General features: G+C 44.0%; 1 protein-coding gene across 1 annotated transcript in view; it reads right to left on the bottom strand.

Moving 5' to 3' along the window:
* The window catches only part of LOC126278456 (uncharacterized), a 72060-nt gene extending 70143 nt beyond the window's left edge, over positions 1 to 1917 (bottom strand). Inside the window, exon 1 of the mRNA XM_049978582.1 lies at positions 1761 to 1917. Coding sequence (XP_049834539.1) covers positions 1761 to 1890 — 130 coding nt within the window. The 5' untranslated portion in view covers positions 1891 to 1917. The remainder of the gene's footprint in view (positions 1 to 1760) is intronic.
* Between the last annotated feature and the right edge of the window lie 10190 nt (positions 1918 to 12107).

Genomic DNA, 12107 nt, shown 5'->3' with positions numbered 1-12107 from the left:
GAATTCCTGCCTTGTGATCGTATAGTGCATAAGGAATACTGCCTGCAAGTTATGCGCCGTTTACATGAACCAATCCGAAGAAAATCACCAGAATTTTGGCAAAACCAATCGTGCAAATTGCAACAAGATGACGCATCCGCTCACACCTTAATGCTTGTTCGTGATATTTTGGCAAAAAGCAAAAGTGTTATAGTGCCTCAGCTACCGTATTCGTCAGACATGGACCGCTTCCGCTTCTTTCTATTCCCGAGGCTGAAGAGAACCATGAAAGGACATCGTTTTGACACCACTGATGAGATAAAAACAGAATCAATTGGTACAAATTGCTTTAACAAGGGAACCTCCCCATCGCACGCCTCTCAGGTTTAGTTATAAGTTTGCACAGTGGATTGGCCTTGAAAAACTGAACACAGATCAATCGCGAAAACAGGAAGAAGTTGTGTGGAACTACGAAAAAAATAAGCAAAATATACAAACTGAGTAGTCCATGCGCAAGATAGGCAACGGATAGTGTGAGCTCAAGAGCGCCGTAATCCCGTGTTTAGCGTGAGCAGCTGCGGAATGAGAGGTCCTTGGCTCAAGTCTTCACTCGAGTGAAAAGTTTAATTCTTTATTTTCAGTTTATGTGACAAACTCTTAAGTTTTTATCACTTTTTTGGGAGTGATTATCACATCCACAAGAAAACCTAAATCGGGCAAGGTAGAAGAATCTTTTTACCCATTCGCCAAGTGTACAAGTTAGGTGACGCACATGCCGTCACCAGTGTTGTATAGCATATATTAGACGTGTTTTCTGTGGAGGAATCGGTTGACCTACGACCTCGCGATCAAATGTTTTCGGTTCCCATTGGAGAGGCACGTCCTTTCGTCTACTAATCGCACGGTTTTGCGGTGCGGTCGCAAAACACAGACGCTAAACTTATTACAGTGAACAGATACGTAAATGAGCGAACGCACAGATCATAACTTTGCGAAAATAAAGAAATTGAATTTCTCAGTCGAGGGAAGAGTTGAACCAAGGACCCCTCGCTCCGCATATGCTCAAGCTAACCACGGGACCACGGCGCTCCTGAGCTTATACTATCCTTGATGTTGCCTATCTTGCGCATGGACTACTCAGTTTGTATATTTTACTTATTTTTTTTCATAGTTCCACACAACTTCTTCCTGTTTTCTCGATTGATCTGCGTTCAGTTTTTCAAGGCCTATCCACTGTGCCAACTTATAACTGAATCTGAAGGGGTGCGATGGAGAGGTTCTCTTGTAAGCGCCTAGAACCGCGCGGTCACAGCGGCCAGCAAACAGAATCGCTGAAGGAGCTGCACGCCATAACGAAAAGTGAGTTCTAGAAGTGCTTCCAAGATTGGAAAAAGCGCTGGCAGAAGTGGCTGAAAGGGGCCAAGTTGATACCGGTGAGGAACTTAAGAATCTTTAAGAAAAACAAAAAATTCCTTTACTTTTTCATCACAACTCGTAGAGCGAAGCGTGCCTGGTGTATGACGGACCAGGCCTGGGTGGCCGAGCGGTTCTAGGAGCTACAGTCTGGAAGCACGCGACCGCTCTGGTCGCAGGTTCGAATCCTGCCTCGAGCATGGATGTGTGTGATATCCTTAGGCTAGTTAGGTTTAAGTAGTTCTAAGTTCTAGAAGACTGATGACCTTGCAAGTTAAGTCCCATAGCGGTCAGAGCCATTTGAACCATTTTTTTGTATGACGGAGAGGGATAAAAGAGGAGCAAGAAAGGAGCCGTGTGGTACTGACACCTGCCGTGGCGGGCTGGCTCGGCGGCGTCCTGCGGCGGCGGCGGCTGGGGAGACGGCGGCTGCGCTCCCGCTGGCCAGAGCAGCAGCAGCGGCAGCAGGCAAGCGCAGAGGCGGGCTGGGCGAAGCATCGTGAGCTACTGTGCGACCGCGCGCTCCGACGCCGGTATATAAGGCCCGGCAGAGATAAGGCGGCCCGCCGTCAGCGACGCCTTGCGACATCCGCGGTGCCTGGAGCTCGCCAGCTGCCGCCGCCGCCGCCGCCTGGCGGACAGGTCGCGCCACGCAGATGCCACTCTGGTGGCTCATTTTCACTGGACGGAAGATGAGGCGATTAGTGCCTCGGGATTTGGGAAGGAAGCGATCGGCTAGGAGTGGGAAAGAGCCTGTATGAGCGTATTCTGGAGGTACTCCCCATACAGTATGACTGATCGGCCGGAACATTATGACCATCGACCTACTGCGGTAGCAGTGTCACCTGACGAGGAATGACTGCTGGTCAGACACAGGCAATGTGCGTGTAATATCACGAGCGGGCTCACCTTTTGCAGAATGAGAAAGACGCGCTATCAGTCCGAGGGCAGATTGTGATGCTCAGCACGAGCATTTCGGAAACTGCACGGCTTGTCGAGTATTCGAGGAGTGCTCTGGCGAGCGTCTTCAACGCGTGGCGAAACCAAAGCGAAACCACGTTCAGACATCTTGAGGTTGGGAGGCCACCACTCACTGCAGATGCCGGACGTCGTACACTCGGCAGACTGGTAAAATAGGACAAGCGGCGAACTGTGGCGAAACTAACATCAGACTTTAATGCTGGGATTAGTACAACCGTGCCCACCGAACAATTCTGACGATGGGCCTCCACAGCCAACGGTCCATACTGAAAGTTGGCTACACTGAGTCACAGCGCCAGAGATTGCGCCAAAGAGTATTATTCCGCAGCCTCCACTGGTGCAGCAGTAGTTCAGAGGATGTCGAGTGCAGTTGTTGTTCTGTTGGGCGAGAGAGTAGTTGCTGTTCCGTTGGTGTAATGTATAGATGGAAGATGTTGCAAAGATCACAGTGTATTTTTCGTCAATATATATTGAGGTAAAAAAAATTATTACAGATTTCTTTAATGACATTGCCTCTTGGTCACAGGTTCAGTCAACAAAGCATCTGGCTCGTGTTCATGTATTAGACTTGTTATTCTGCTTTCTATGCGCAATTATAGTATTTCTGGTTTTTCAATTAGTTCATTGTAAATGGTGTTTAAAATATCTCGTCGTATTGAGGAAGAACCGAGCCAGATACATGTACATTGAGTCACACTACCACACACAGAACAGTTACACTCGTGCTTTGTTGTTTTGTAGCTTATATAGTTGCAGGGGACTTAATTAATCAGTTGTGTTAATGTAAATATCTTGTCATTCTTTATTTTTATTTTATGCAATCAGATTGCGCGCTAATACTAGTCAGGGCCAACCGGTTACGAGACTTCGTAACCGGCCACACAGCTACTACAATTATTGCATTTATCCTTTCTTTTTAATTAAGCCCCCATGCAATACATGTTCCAGTGTCAACACCACGACACCGGCAACAACGACTGAAATGGGCACGTGACCGTCAGGGTTGGGTAGATTTTTGTGTGTGGGGGGGGGGGGCGAGGAGGGGGAGGGGGGGCTAGAGACCAAACAGCGAGGTCATCAGTCTCATCGGAGTAGGGAAGGATGGGAAAGGAAGTCGGCCATGCCCTGTCAAAGGAACCATCCCGGCATTTGCCTGAAGCGATTTATGGAAACCACGGAAAACCTAAACCAGGATGGCCGGACGCGGGATTGAACCGTCTTCCTCCCGAACACGAGTCCACCTCGCTCGGTACATAATCCGTCCAATTACAGTTTTTGGAAATTTGTGGTAAGGACTTATGGGACCAAACTGCTGAGGTCATCGGTCCCTAGGCTTACATGCTACTTAATCTAACTTAAACTAACTGACGCTAAGGACGACAAACACACTCATGCCCGAGGGAGGAGTCGAACCTCTGATGGGGAGAGCCGGGCGGACTGTGACAAAGCGCCCTACCCCGCACGGCTGACCATCAGCACTGGACGTTGGCGCAGTGACAGAGCGTTGCGTGATCTGATGAATCCTGATAACTTCTTCATCATGCCAATGGGAGGGCACGAATCCGTCGTCTTCCAGGAGAACAGCTCCTCAACACCTGTGCTGCGGGACAGAGACAAGCTGGCGGGGGCTCCATTACGCTCTGAGGCACATTCACATAGGCATCCATGGGTGTAGTGGAGCTCGTGTATGGCACCATGATGACCAAGGACTATCGCACACTTGTTGCACACCAAGTAAACTCCTTCATGACAATCATGTTTCCCAATAGCAGTGGCATTTTCTACAAGATAATGCGCCATGTCACAAGGTCAGGGGTGTGATGGAGTGGTTCGGCAAACACAGTGGTGAGTTCCAACTGAAATGCTGGCTCCCAGCTCGCCAGATCTGAGCCCGATCTAACACACCTGGGACATGATTGAACGTGGCGCCAGAGCTCATCGCCCCCCTCCCCGGAATTTACGGTAATTAGGGAACTTATGTGTGGAGATGTGCCGGCTTCCTTCAACGACCTACCAAAACCTCATTGTTTCCATGCCACGACGCGTCGTCGCTGTTATCTGTGCCAAATGTGAACATACTGGCTTTTAGGTAGGTGGTTATAATGTCCTGGTTGATCAGTGTAAATGTCTATGGAGAGAGGATTCGTATGCGCAGTACGAGAATTCTGTTCACAGCATTCTCCGCAGATAAGCTCACGTGATTTCGGGATGGTGCTAATGGTGCTCTAAGCCCATTGGAGACCTGGGACGGCCAGTCATTGCCGGGTGTTCTGCCGTCCCACGAGAACTGAAAAATGAGATCCCCTCTTTTCTACTGCCATCAGTCAAACAGATATTCACCTCCCCTCCCCTCCACTATCACCACCAACATCCAATGGCACAACAATGCAAATGTCCTATTATACATTTAATCGCTAAAAAAAAGGTGACCAGACGTGCTCAGGGAGAGTCTTCAAATTTCGTTTTTGTCCTCATTTTCTATAAAACGGATTGGGGACAATAAATGTCCTCGGTTTCTTAGTTTTTGTCCTCATTGTAACTTCCAGAAATAACTGGAATAGGAAGAATGTGCTGAACATTTTCAAAGATAACTGAACAGAACATACCAGTGTCGTCACACTTAGCTCCAATCCTTATTTTCTTTTATTGCAAGAACGTTTCTTTTTGTTTCGTACTCAGCGGCGGCTTCTTTAGTTTTGAGGTAGATAGAAGCAATGTGTCTACTTTCATCAAACTAAGTGAAGTTTTGTTATGAAACTGTTCTGTATGCTATTGAAAACAACATGGTGTTTTACTCTAATGTTGATGCATTAAGTTGTTCTGAAAGCGGTGCTGATATTCAAGATAATAAAAGCGGGTTAAAAGCTATGAGCTATCTGGAGAAGTTATCCTTGCATAACTGAGCAACTGTTTCACAAGGTATCCAGTCTAGTTTACCAAATTACCAACCAGGCTAACATTAATTATAATCTTTTAATAGTCATCTTACGACAATGGATGATATATATATATATATATATATATATATATATATATATATATATATCATCCATTGTAGTAAGATGACTATATATATATATATATATATATATATATATATATATAAAGAGAATTTAAATAAAAAGAAATAAATCAGTTTATTTATTTTAACATTGATCACTGTTCCGTTAAAATTTCACCATATTAAACTTGATTCATAACTAAACTGGTGCCTTATTTAGGATTGTTTAGGATTGTGAAAATGTGAGTTTGTAATCTTACGGAACACATCAAATATGGAGCCAAGATTTTGAGACTGCATACAACACTGCATTCATAAACTAACACACGAAGAACGTTGAAACATATGCAAGAGGAAATTAACCACAACCAACAGATTCAATTTTCACCCAAAGAAGTTACGGTCGTAGCGCAATCCTGTCCATCATGAAATTACCACACTCTGGTATAGTAAATTCATAAAAATTGCCTGTGAAATCTTCCCGAAAAGAATAGCCGAGGGCTTCTTTGATGATTACACCATATGCTTCACCTGGTCAACTTGGTTTACACAAAGAGTGTAACTCCACAATAATTTTCATAATTAAAATAAATTACATCGAAACACAATTTACAAAAGAAAAACTGGTTACTATCGTTATACTATTAACCTGATCGGTAAGCACGTGGTACTGGTCTTACAAAGTACACCCCATGTGCGTTGCACATAAAGAAAAGTTGCTATATTGAAAAATATTCTCAAGACGAGGCATTATAATCTCACACACGTTCGCATTTAACATTGATGATCTTAGTTAGAGTTACGGATCATCAACACATGGTTCCACTTTGCTCACAAAGTAGTGACAAAGCAACTACTGGAAGATATTCTGAACTTCACCCTCGAATTACACTGTGTTGCAATTTAAGATAACATTAGATATTTTAGATCTAGACCTGAAATAAAGGTGATTAAATTTTCAGTTAGGCTGAACTTAAGAAATCCATTGTCCTACAGACTTAGCAGAGACGCGCTTAGCCGGACATCTTACCACTTCAGATGCTCGCCGCAGACAGAGTGGCGTGGGCCCCTACCGAGGGTGCTTCACAGATACAAACGGAAGTGACCAGAGAGGCAGCTTCCTACACCAACATGACAAGGGACAGATAAGACCATACCAAGAATAGAAACCTTTTTGCTTTTAGAAAGCGTAGCTACCTGTTCCGACGTTGGTCCTACTGTTCTCTAGCAGACCGGCTTGTCTGGTACCATTGAGCATACAACTAGAAATACATTTGCTCATTCATCCTTTCACACAGAAAGGAAGGGGGATGACAGTATCTTATCATAGACGCTATATAAAAGAAGGCACATATAGATTCCATATGAGACTGTGTGACATGAATTACATATAAACTGTGTTTTAAAGTGTAGTAGTGTTACAGATCGTTCTTGTTTATGTGTAAAAGTAACACGTTCCACTGCTCAGTCTCCTCCCAGATAGTCAGAAACACCACAGTAAATTTAGAAGTGGAATGTATGCCGTAAATGACAACAGATTTAAGAAATTAAGATGAAAGGAATCCAGCAGAGACCTTTCACTACTTTTTCCTCTATTTCATTTTTTTCCCCTCATTTGCTCATTTTTTCGCTGTTTGATGTGAAATGAATTTTTCTGCCCTTCACCACCCTATAAATTTTGGTCCCAGGCTGCCACCTAGCCATGCCTAGTGGTAGAAACGGTCCCGGGGCCCCAATCTGTATCGTTCATACCGATCGGAGCGGTGGGCTAGCCTCGGTAGTGCCGTTATTTTCAGTTCTTTATCCGAAGCTGCTGTTCTGCAAGCTTCTCAGACCTGTTATCAATCGGTCCTGCTGCCGATTTTCCGCCAGCTGTACCGAGATGTGGCTAGGTTTTGGTATAGCGACTCATTCAATTCAGTGTGACTTGTTTACATCTAGAATGTGTTATTTTAGAGTTATTGAGTGGTTTTAGTTTCAGATTTAGTGATTATCTTCACTGAAGAATCACCAGAACGTATCTGAGTGGAAAGTGAGTTCACAATAGACTGTATTCCTTTGTCAGAAATGTGATTTGTAATGTTGATACTGTGACTGATTGTAACATCGAAAAACAGTTTCGGTCAATATCCTGACAAAATATCCGTTATTCTTACCTAATTAAGAGTCTAAAAATCATTAAATTTCAGAATATCGGCTTTGATTACGTATATCACATGAGTGTTAGCTGAAACTTAAAGGAAAAAAATGCTGTGCCAAAAGTCGTAGGTTCGCATACTGATGGGTACGAAAATTTTATTTTCCTCTTCGTGTTTGTTACTCGTTCTGAGACTCCGTTAGTCGTGAAAGTTAAGTATTTTTCTGAAACATTCGTTGTTACACGCAAGAGCGCAGTTTCTCAAAAATGAGTGTCTTCGATTTTGTGACTTCCATATGTTTAAGAAAAGAAAAATGAAATTGCGTGTGTGAATCAACTGAGAGTGACATTTATATTTTTTTCTTGTCACAAATAATTCACTATTTTTTTCTGAATATGTCGTGATTCCTGGCCTGGGTGTGTGATCGGAGAGGAATCTAAGAGTACAACTTAAATTACTGCAAATGAAACTATCAGCAATCATCTTTATACTATTGCTTGGCCGTGCGGTTCTAGGCGCTACAGTCTGGAGCCGAGCGACCGCTACGGTAGCAGGTTCGAATCCTGCCTCGGGCATGGATGTGTGTGGTGTCTTAGGTTAGTTATGTTTAATTAGTTCTAAGTTCTAGGCGACTGATGACCTCAGAAGTTAGGTCACATAGTGCTCAGAGCCATTTGAACCATTTTTGAACTATTGCTTGTCACAGGTATTTATCTGTGATCGAATCGTTAACAATAGCAGACAGAGATGAAACATCCCTGCCACAATATTTTTAGATTATATCACCATATATGAAAGTGGCCGAGCCGTTCTAGGCGCTACAGTCTGGAACAGCGCCACTACTACGGTTGCAGGTTCGAATCCTGCCTCGGGCATGGATGTGTGTGATGTCCTTAGGTTAGTTAGGTTTAACTAGTTCTAAGTTCTATGACCTTAGAAGTTAAGTCCCATAGTGCTCAGAGCCATATGAACCATATATGAAACATTTGATTCGTCAGATGCATGTTACAAACTACGACGAACTTCAGTACCTGCACTCGTCACACGCTCTCGAATAGACGTTTTTTGTTTTTAAGAACCAAAGATACAGGTAAGAAAAATAGAGTACGAATCAGCATAGCACAGCAACAATCAGTTAGAATGCAAAGAAATAACAAAGAATAGAATTAGAAAATTACCTTTTATTTTATTCGTCTGGAAACAAAGCTTGTACAATATAAAGTTAATTTCGTAACCAAGGTAGCAGCAACTATTGCCATTATTGTAGCACATGTTTTAGTGCTTTTATTTTACTGAAATTCGCGATAACATCGTTGAAATCCATTCCATTTGAAACTTTTCTTCCAGTTGATAAAGTGGGCAGATCGGCTAGTCGTTCTTGATTCATCATATAGCGAACATAATTTTTATTAGTTTCAGTTTAGAAAAACTTCTCTCTGACTGATGTGACTGAAACACAAATGGTCCTGACGTGCGGCTGCCCGGAGATGGACAGCATCTGCCAACGTGCAGAGATTGGAGCTCTTGGAATGACCAGCCCGACCGCTTGTTATGTGTTACCAACCACAATAATTTGACATACCTGAAGATGTGATTTTAAAATCCCGAAACCGATCGTGGTTTCAGTGAATATTAGTACAGCTGAAGCGTATCTCTCTAAATTAATTCTCATGCCTCTCAGTTGTGCATGTCCTACTTACCAAATTTTGTGTAATATATACTCGATGAAAGTCGACAGTGGCCGTGGTATAGAAAGGTATAGAAAGAGCGAAGGAGACAATGGCGCTGTGACAGAGACAAACGTAGTGGCAGTGGAGCGCAGTTGACAGAGACAGAAGAGTGAAGAGTGAAGGGGGCAGTGCCAATGGGAGAGGAATAAAGAGAAGGAGGAATAGGAAGTGGGTGAGAGCGAGTGATAGAGACAAAATGTATGACAATGACGACAGAGAGAGAGATAGTGACAGTGAGAGTGGCAGTGGAAAGGAATGAATAAGATAGTAGCAGAAAGAGGGAACAATAGGTAGAAACAGTGAGAGGAGACAGTATTAGCAGGACAGAACGAAGGAGACTGTGGCTGTGGAACGGGGCAGTGAGTGTTAGACAGACACAGAGAGATAATAATTTGGAAATTGGAAATTTGTGGTAAGGCCTTATGGTACCAAACTGCAGAGGTCACCGGCCATAAGCCTACACACTACTTAAGCTAACTTAAACTGACATTATGGACAACACACACACCCATGCCCAAGGGAGGACTCGGACACCCGACGGGGGGAGGGAGATAATAATGGTTTTGGCTGAGTGAATGAGTGACAATGGACAAGTGGGAATGGCTGGGTATGAGCGACTTTCAGCGATGGACTAGTAGGTGTGACCGAGTTACAGTTAAGGGAGCTTGTGAATTTCATGTTAAAGAGAGCGCGATTATGTTCGCATGCCAAAATATTTGGGAAAGTTCTGAAAGGTGCTGAGGAAGGTATAATGAGGCAGCTTGAGCCCCACTTTTCAGTCAGAGTCTTTTAAATAGGAGGCTATCCGTCTTTCTGTGAAACTATTGGAGCAATTTTTCCACTACTTGCGTTATAGCGAACTGTCTGTGTGATCTCTCCGAGGTCCACGAGAAAGACAGGCCGCGGCTCGTACGTCACAAGGGTAGTCCTGAACTCGCTCAGCTCAGCGGACAAAATGCGTTTGTAAACGTGTTAACTCGCAGCTGGGCGCGTAAGTACTAACGAGAGTTGCATCTTCCACTGGAATCTGCTGTTACGAAGCCTTACTGATTAACAGTACTACAGCAAAATTTAATTTAAGATCAATACTCGATATAACCCCCCGCCCCCATGAACCATAGACCTTGCCGTTGGTGGGGAGGCTTGCGTGCCTCAGCGATACAGATAGCCGTACCGTAGGTGCAACCGCAACGGAGGGATATCTGTTGAGAGGCCAGACAAACGTATGGTTCCTGAAGAGGGGCAGCAACCTTTTCAGTAGTTGCAGGGGCAACAGTCTGGATGATTCATTGATCTGGCCTTGTAACACTAACCAAAACGGCCTTGCTGTGCTGGTACTGCGAACGGCTGAAGGCAAGGGGAAACTACGGTCGTAATTTTTCCCGAGGGCATGCATCTTTACTGTAGAGAGCTGCATCAAACCAGTCTCAAAACTGAAGACCACAACAACAACAACAACTCGATATAAATGGTATAGCGGCTTGCTTATAGCATTTAGTCTCTTCCACTTATCAGTACTCATTACATGCCGGAAGTGGTGCCTTATGTAACTGATAATTTTATCATGATTTTATTTCACTGCACGCCAGTACAGTCGTAACAAATTATAAGTAGGCCCATGGACTTCCGATCATTAACACTAATAACAGTAAGATTCCATAAGAGCGGATTCCAGTAGAAGATTCAGCTTTCGTTCGCACGGACACGCCTAGTTACGAGTTAACAGGTGTAGAAACGTAGTTTGTCTGCTGATTTGAGCGAGCGCTGGACTAGCTTCGTGACGTACGTGTCGCGTACTGTCTTTCTCGTGGGCCTCGAATCTCTCGGTGTGACGCTCCCACGTCCGTCGTGCTGACGATTCGACTTCTCTCGAAGCCCGAAAGATGGCGATAAGCTGGACGTAAACGTCTGGGCATACCGCGCTGCGATGTTCGCGTGAAGAGTATCACTAACATTAGACACCCGCAGTATCTGTCACGCAGTCACAGCATTCATTATTTTTCCTAACTGAAAATAAGCTTGAATAAGGATGAAATTTTATTCAGCGTATGCCACAGGCCTGCAAATACTGGAGTATCCGTTCTGTAACTTTTGCGTATAGTATTAGAGTCAAAATTTAAATGAGCTCTGCAAGACTTGACATTAAATGAGGCAGAAGGGATAGATAACGTTCCATTGGAATCTCCAAATCAATGGGGCTAGAGGAAAACATAGAATTATTCAAGTTGGTGCGCAGAATCCATGAGACTGCTGGCGTACCTTCAGACGTTCCGATAAATATCGTCCACGCAATTCCGGACGTAGCAAAGGCGAATAAGTGCGAGAACTAGCGCGCATTCATCTTAAAAACTCATGCAGACAAGCTGCCGGCATGAATGGTACAAGGAAGAATGGATAAGAAAACTGAGGATCACACAAAATAAGCAGTCTTGCATATGCGGATGACTTAGTTGTCATGGCAGATTCGATTAAAAGTTTGCAAAGTAATATTTCAGAGCTAGATCAGAAATGTAAGGACTATGGTATGAAGATTAGAATCTCCAAAACGAAAGTAATGTCAGTGGGAAAGAAATATAAACGGATTGAGTGCCAAATAGGAGGAACAAAGTTAGATCAGGTGGACGGTTTCAAGTACTTAGGGTGCATATTCTCACAGGATGGCAACATAGTGAAAGAACTGGAAACGAGGTGTAGCAAAGCTAATGCAGTGAGCGCTCAGCTACGATCTACTCTCTTCTGCAAGAAGGAAGTCAGTACCAAGACTAAGTTATCTGTGCACCGTTCAATCTTTCGACCAACTTTGTTATATGGGAGCGAAAGCTGGGTGGATTCTGGTTACCTTATCAACAAGGTTGAGGTTACGGA

Source organism: Schistocerca gregaria, chromosome 6, assembly GCF_023897955.1.
Source record: "Schistocerca gregaria isolate iqSchGreg1 chromosome 6, iqSchGreg1.2, whole genome shotgun sequence".
In the NCBI taxonomy this organism is placed as follows: Eukaryota; Metazoa; Arthropoda; class Insecta; order Orthoptera; family Acrididae; genus Schistocerca; species Schistocerca gregaria.
Note: the sequence above shows the minus strand (reverse complement) of the source record. Positions and strands in the feature narration are given on the sequence as shown.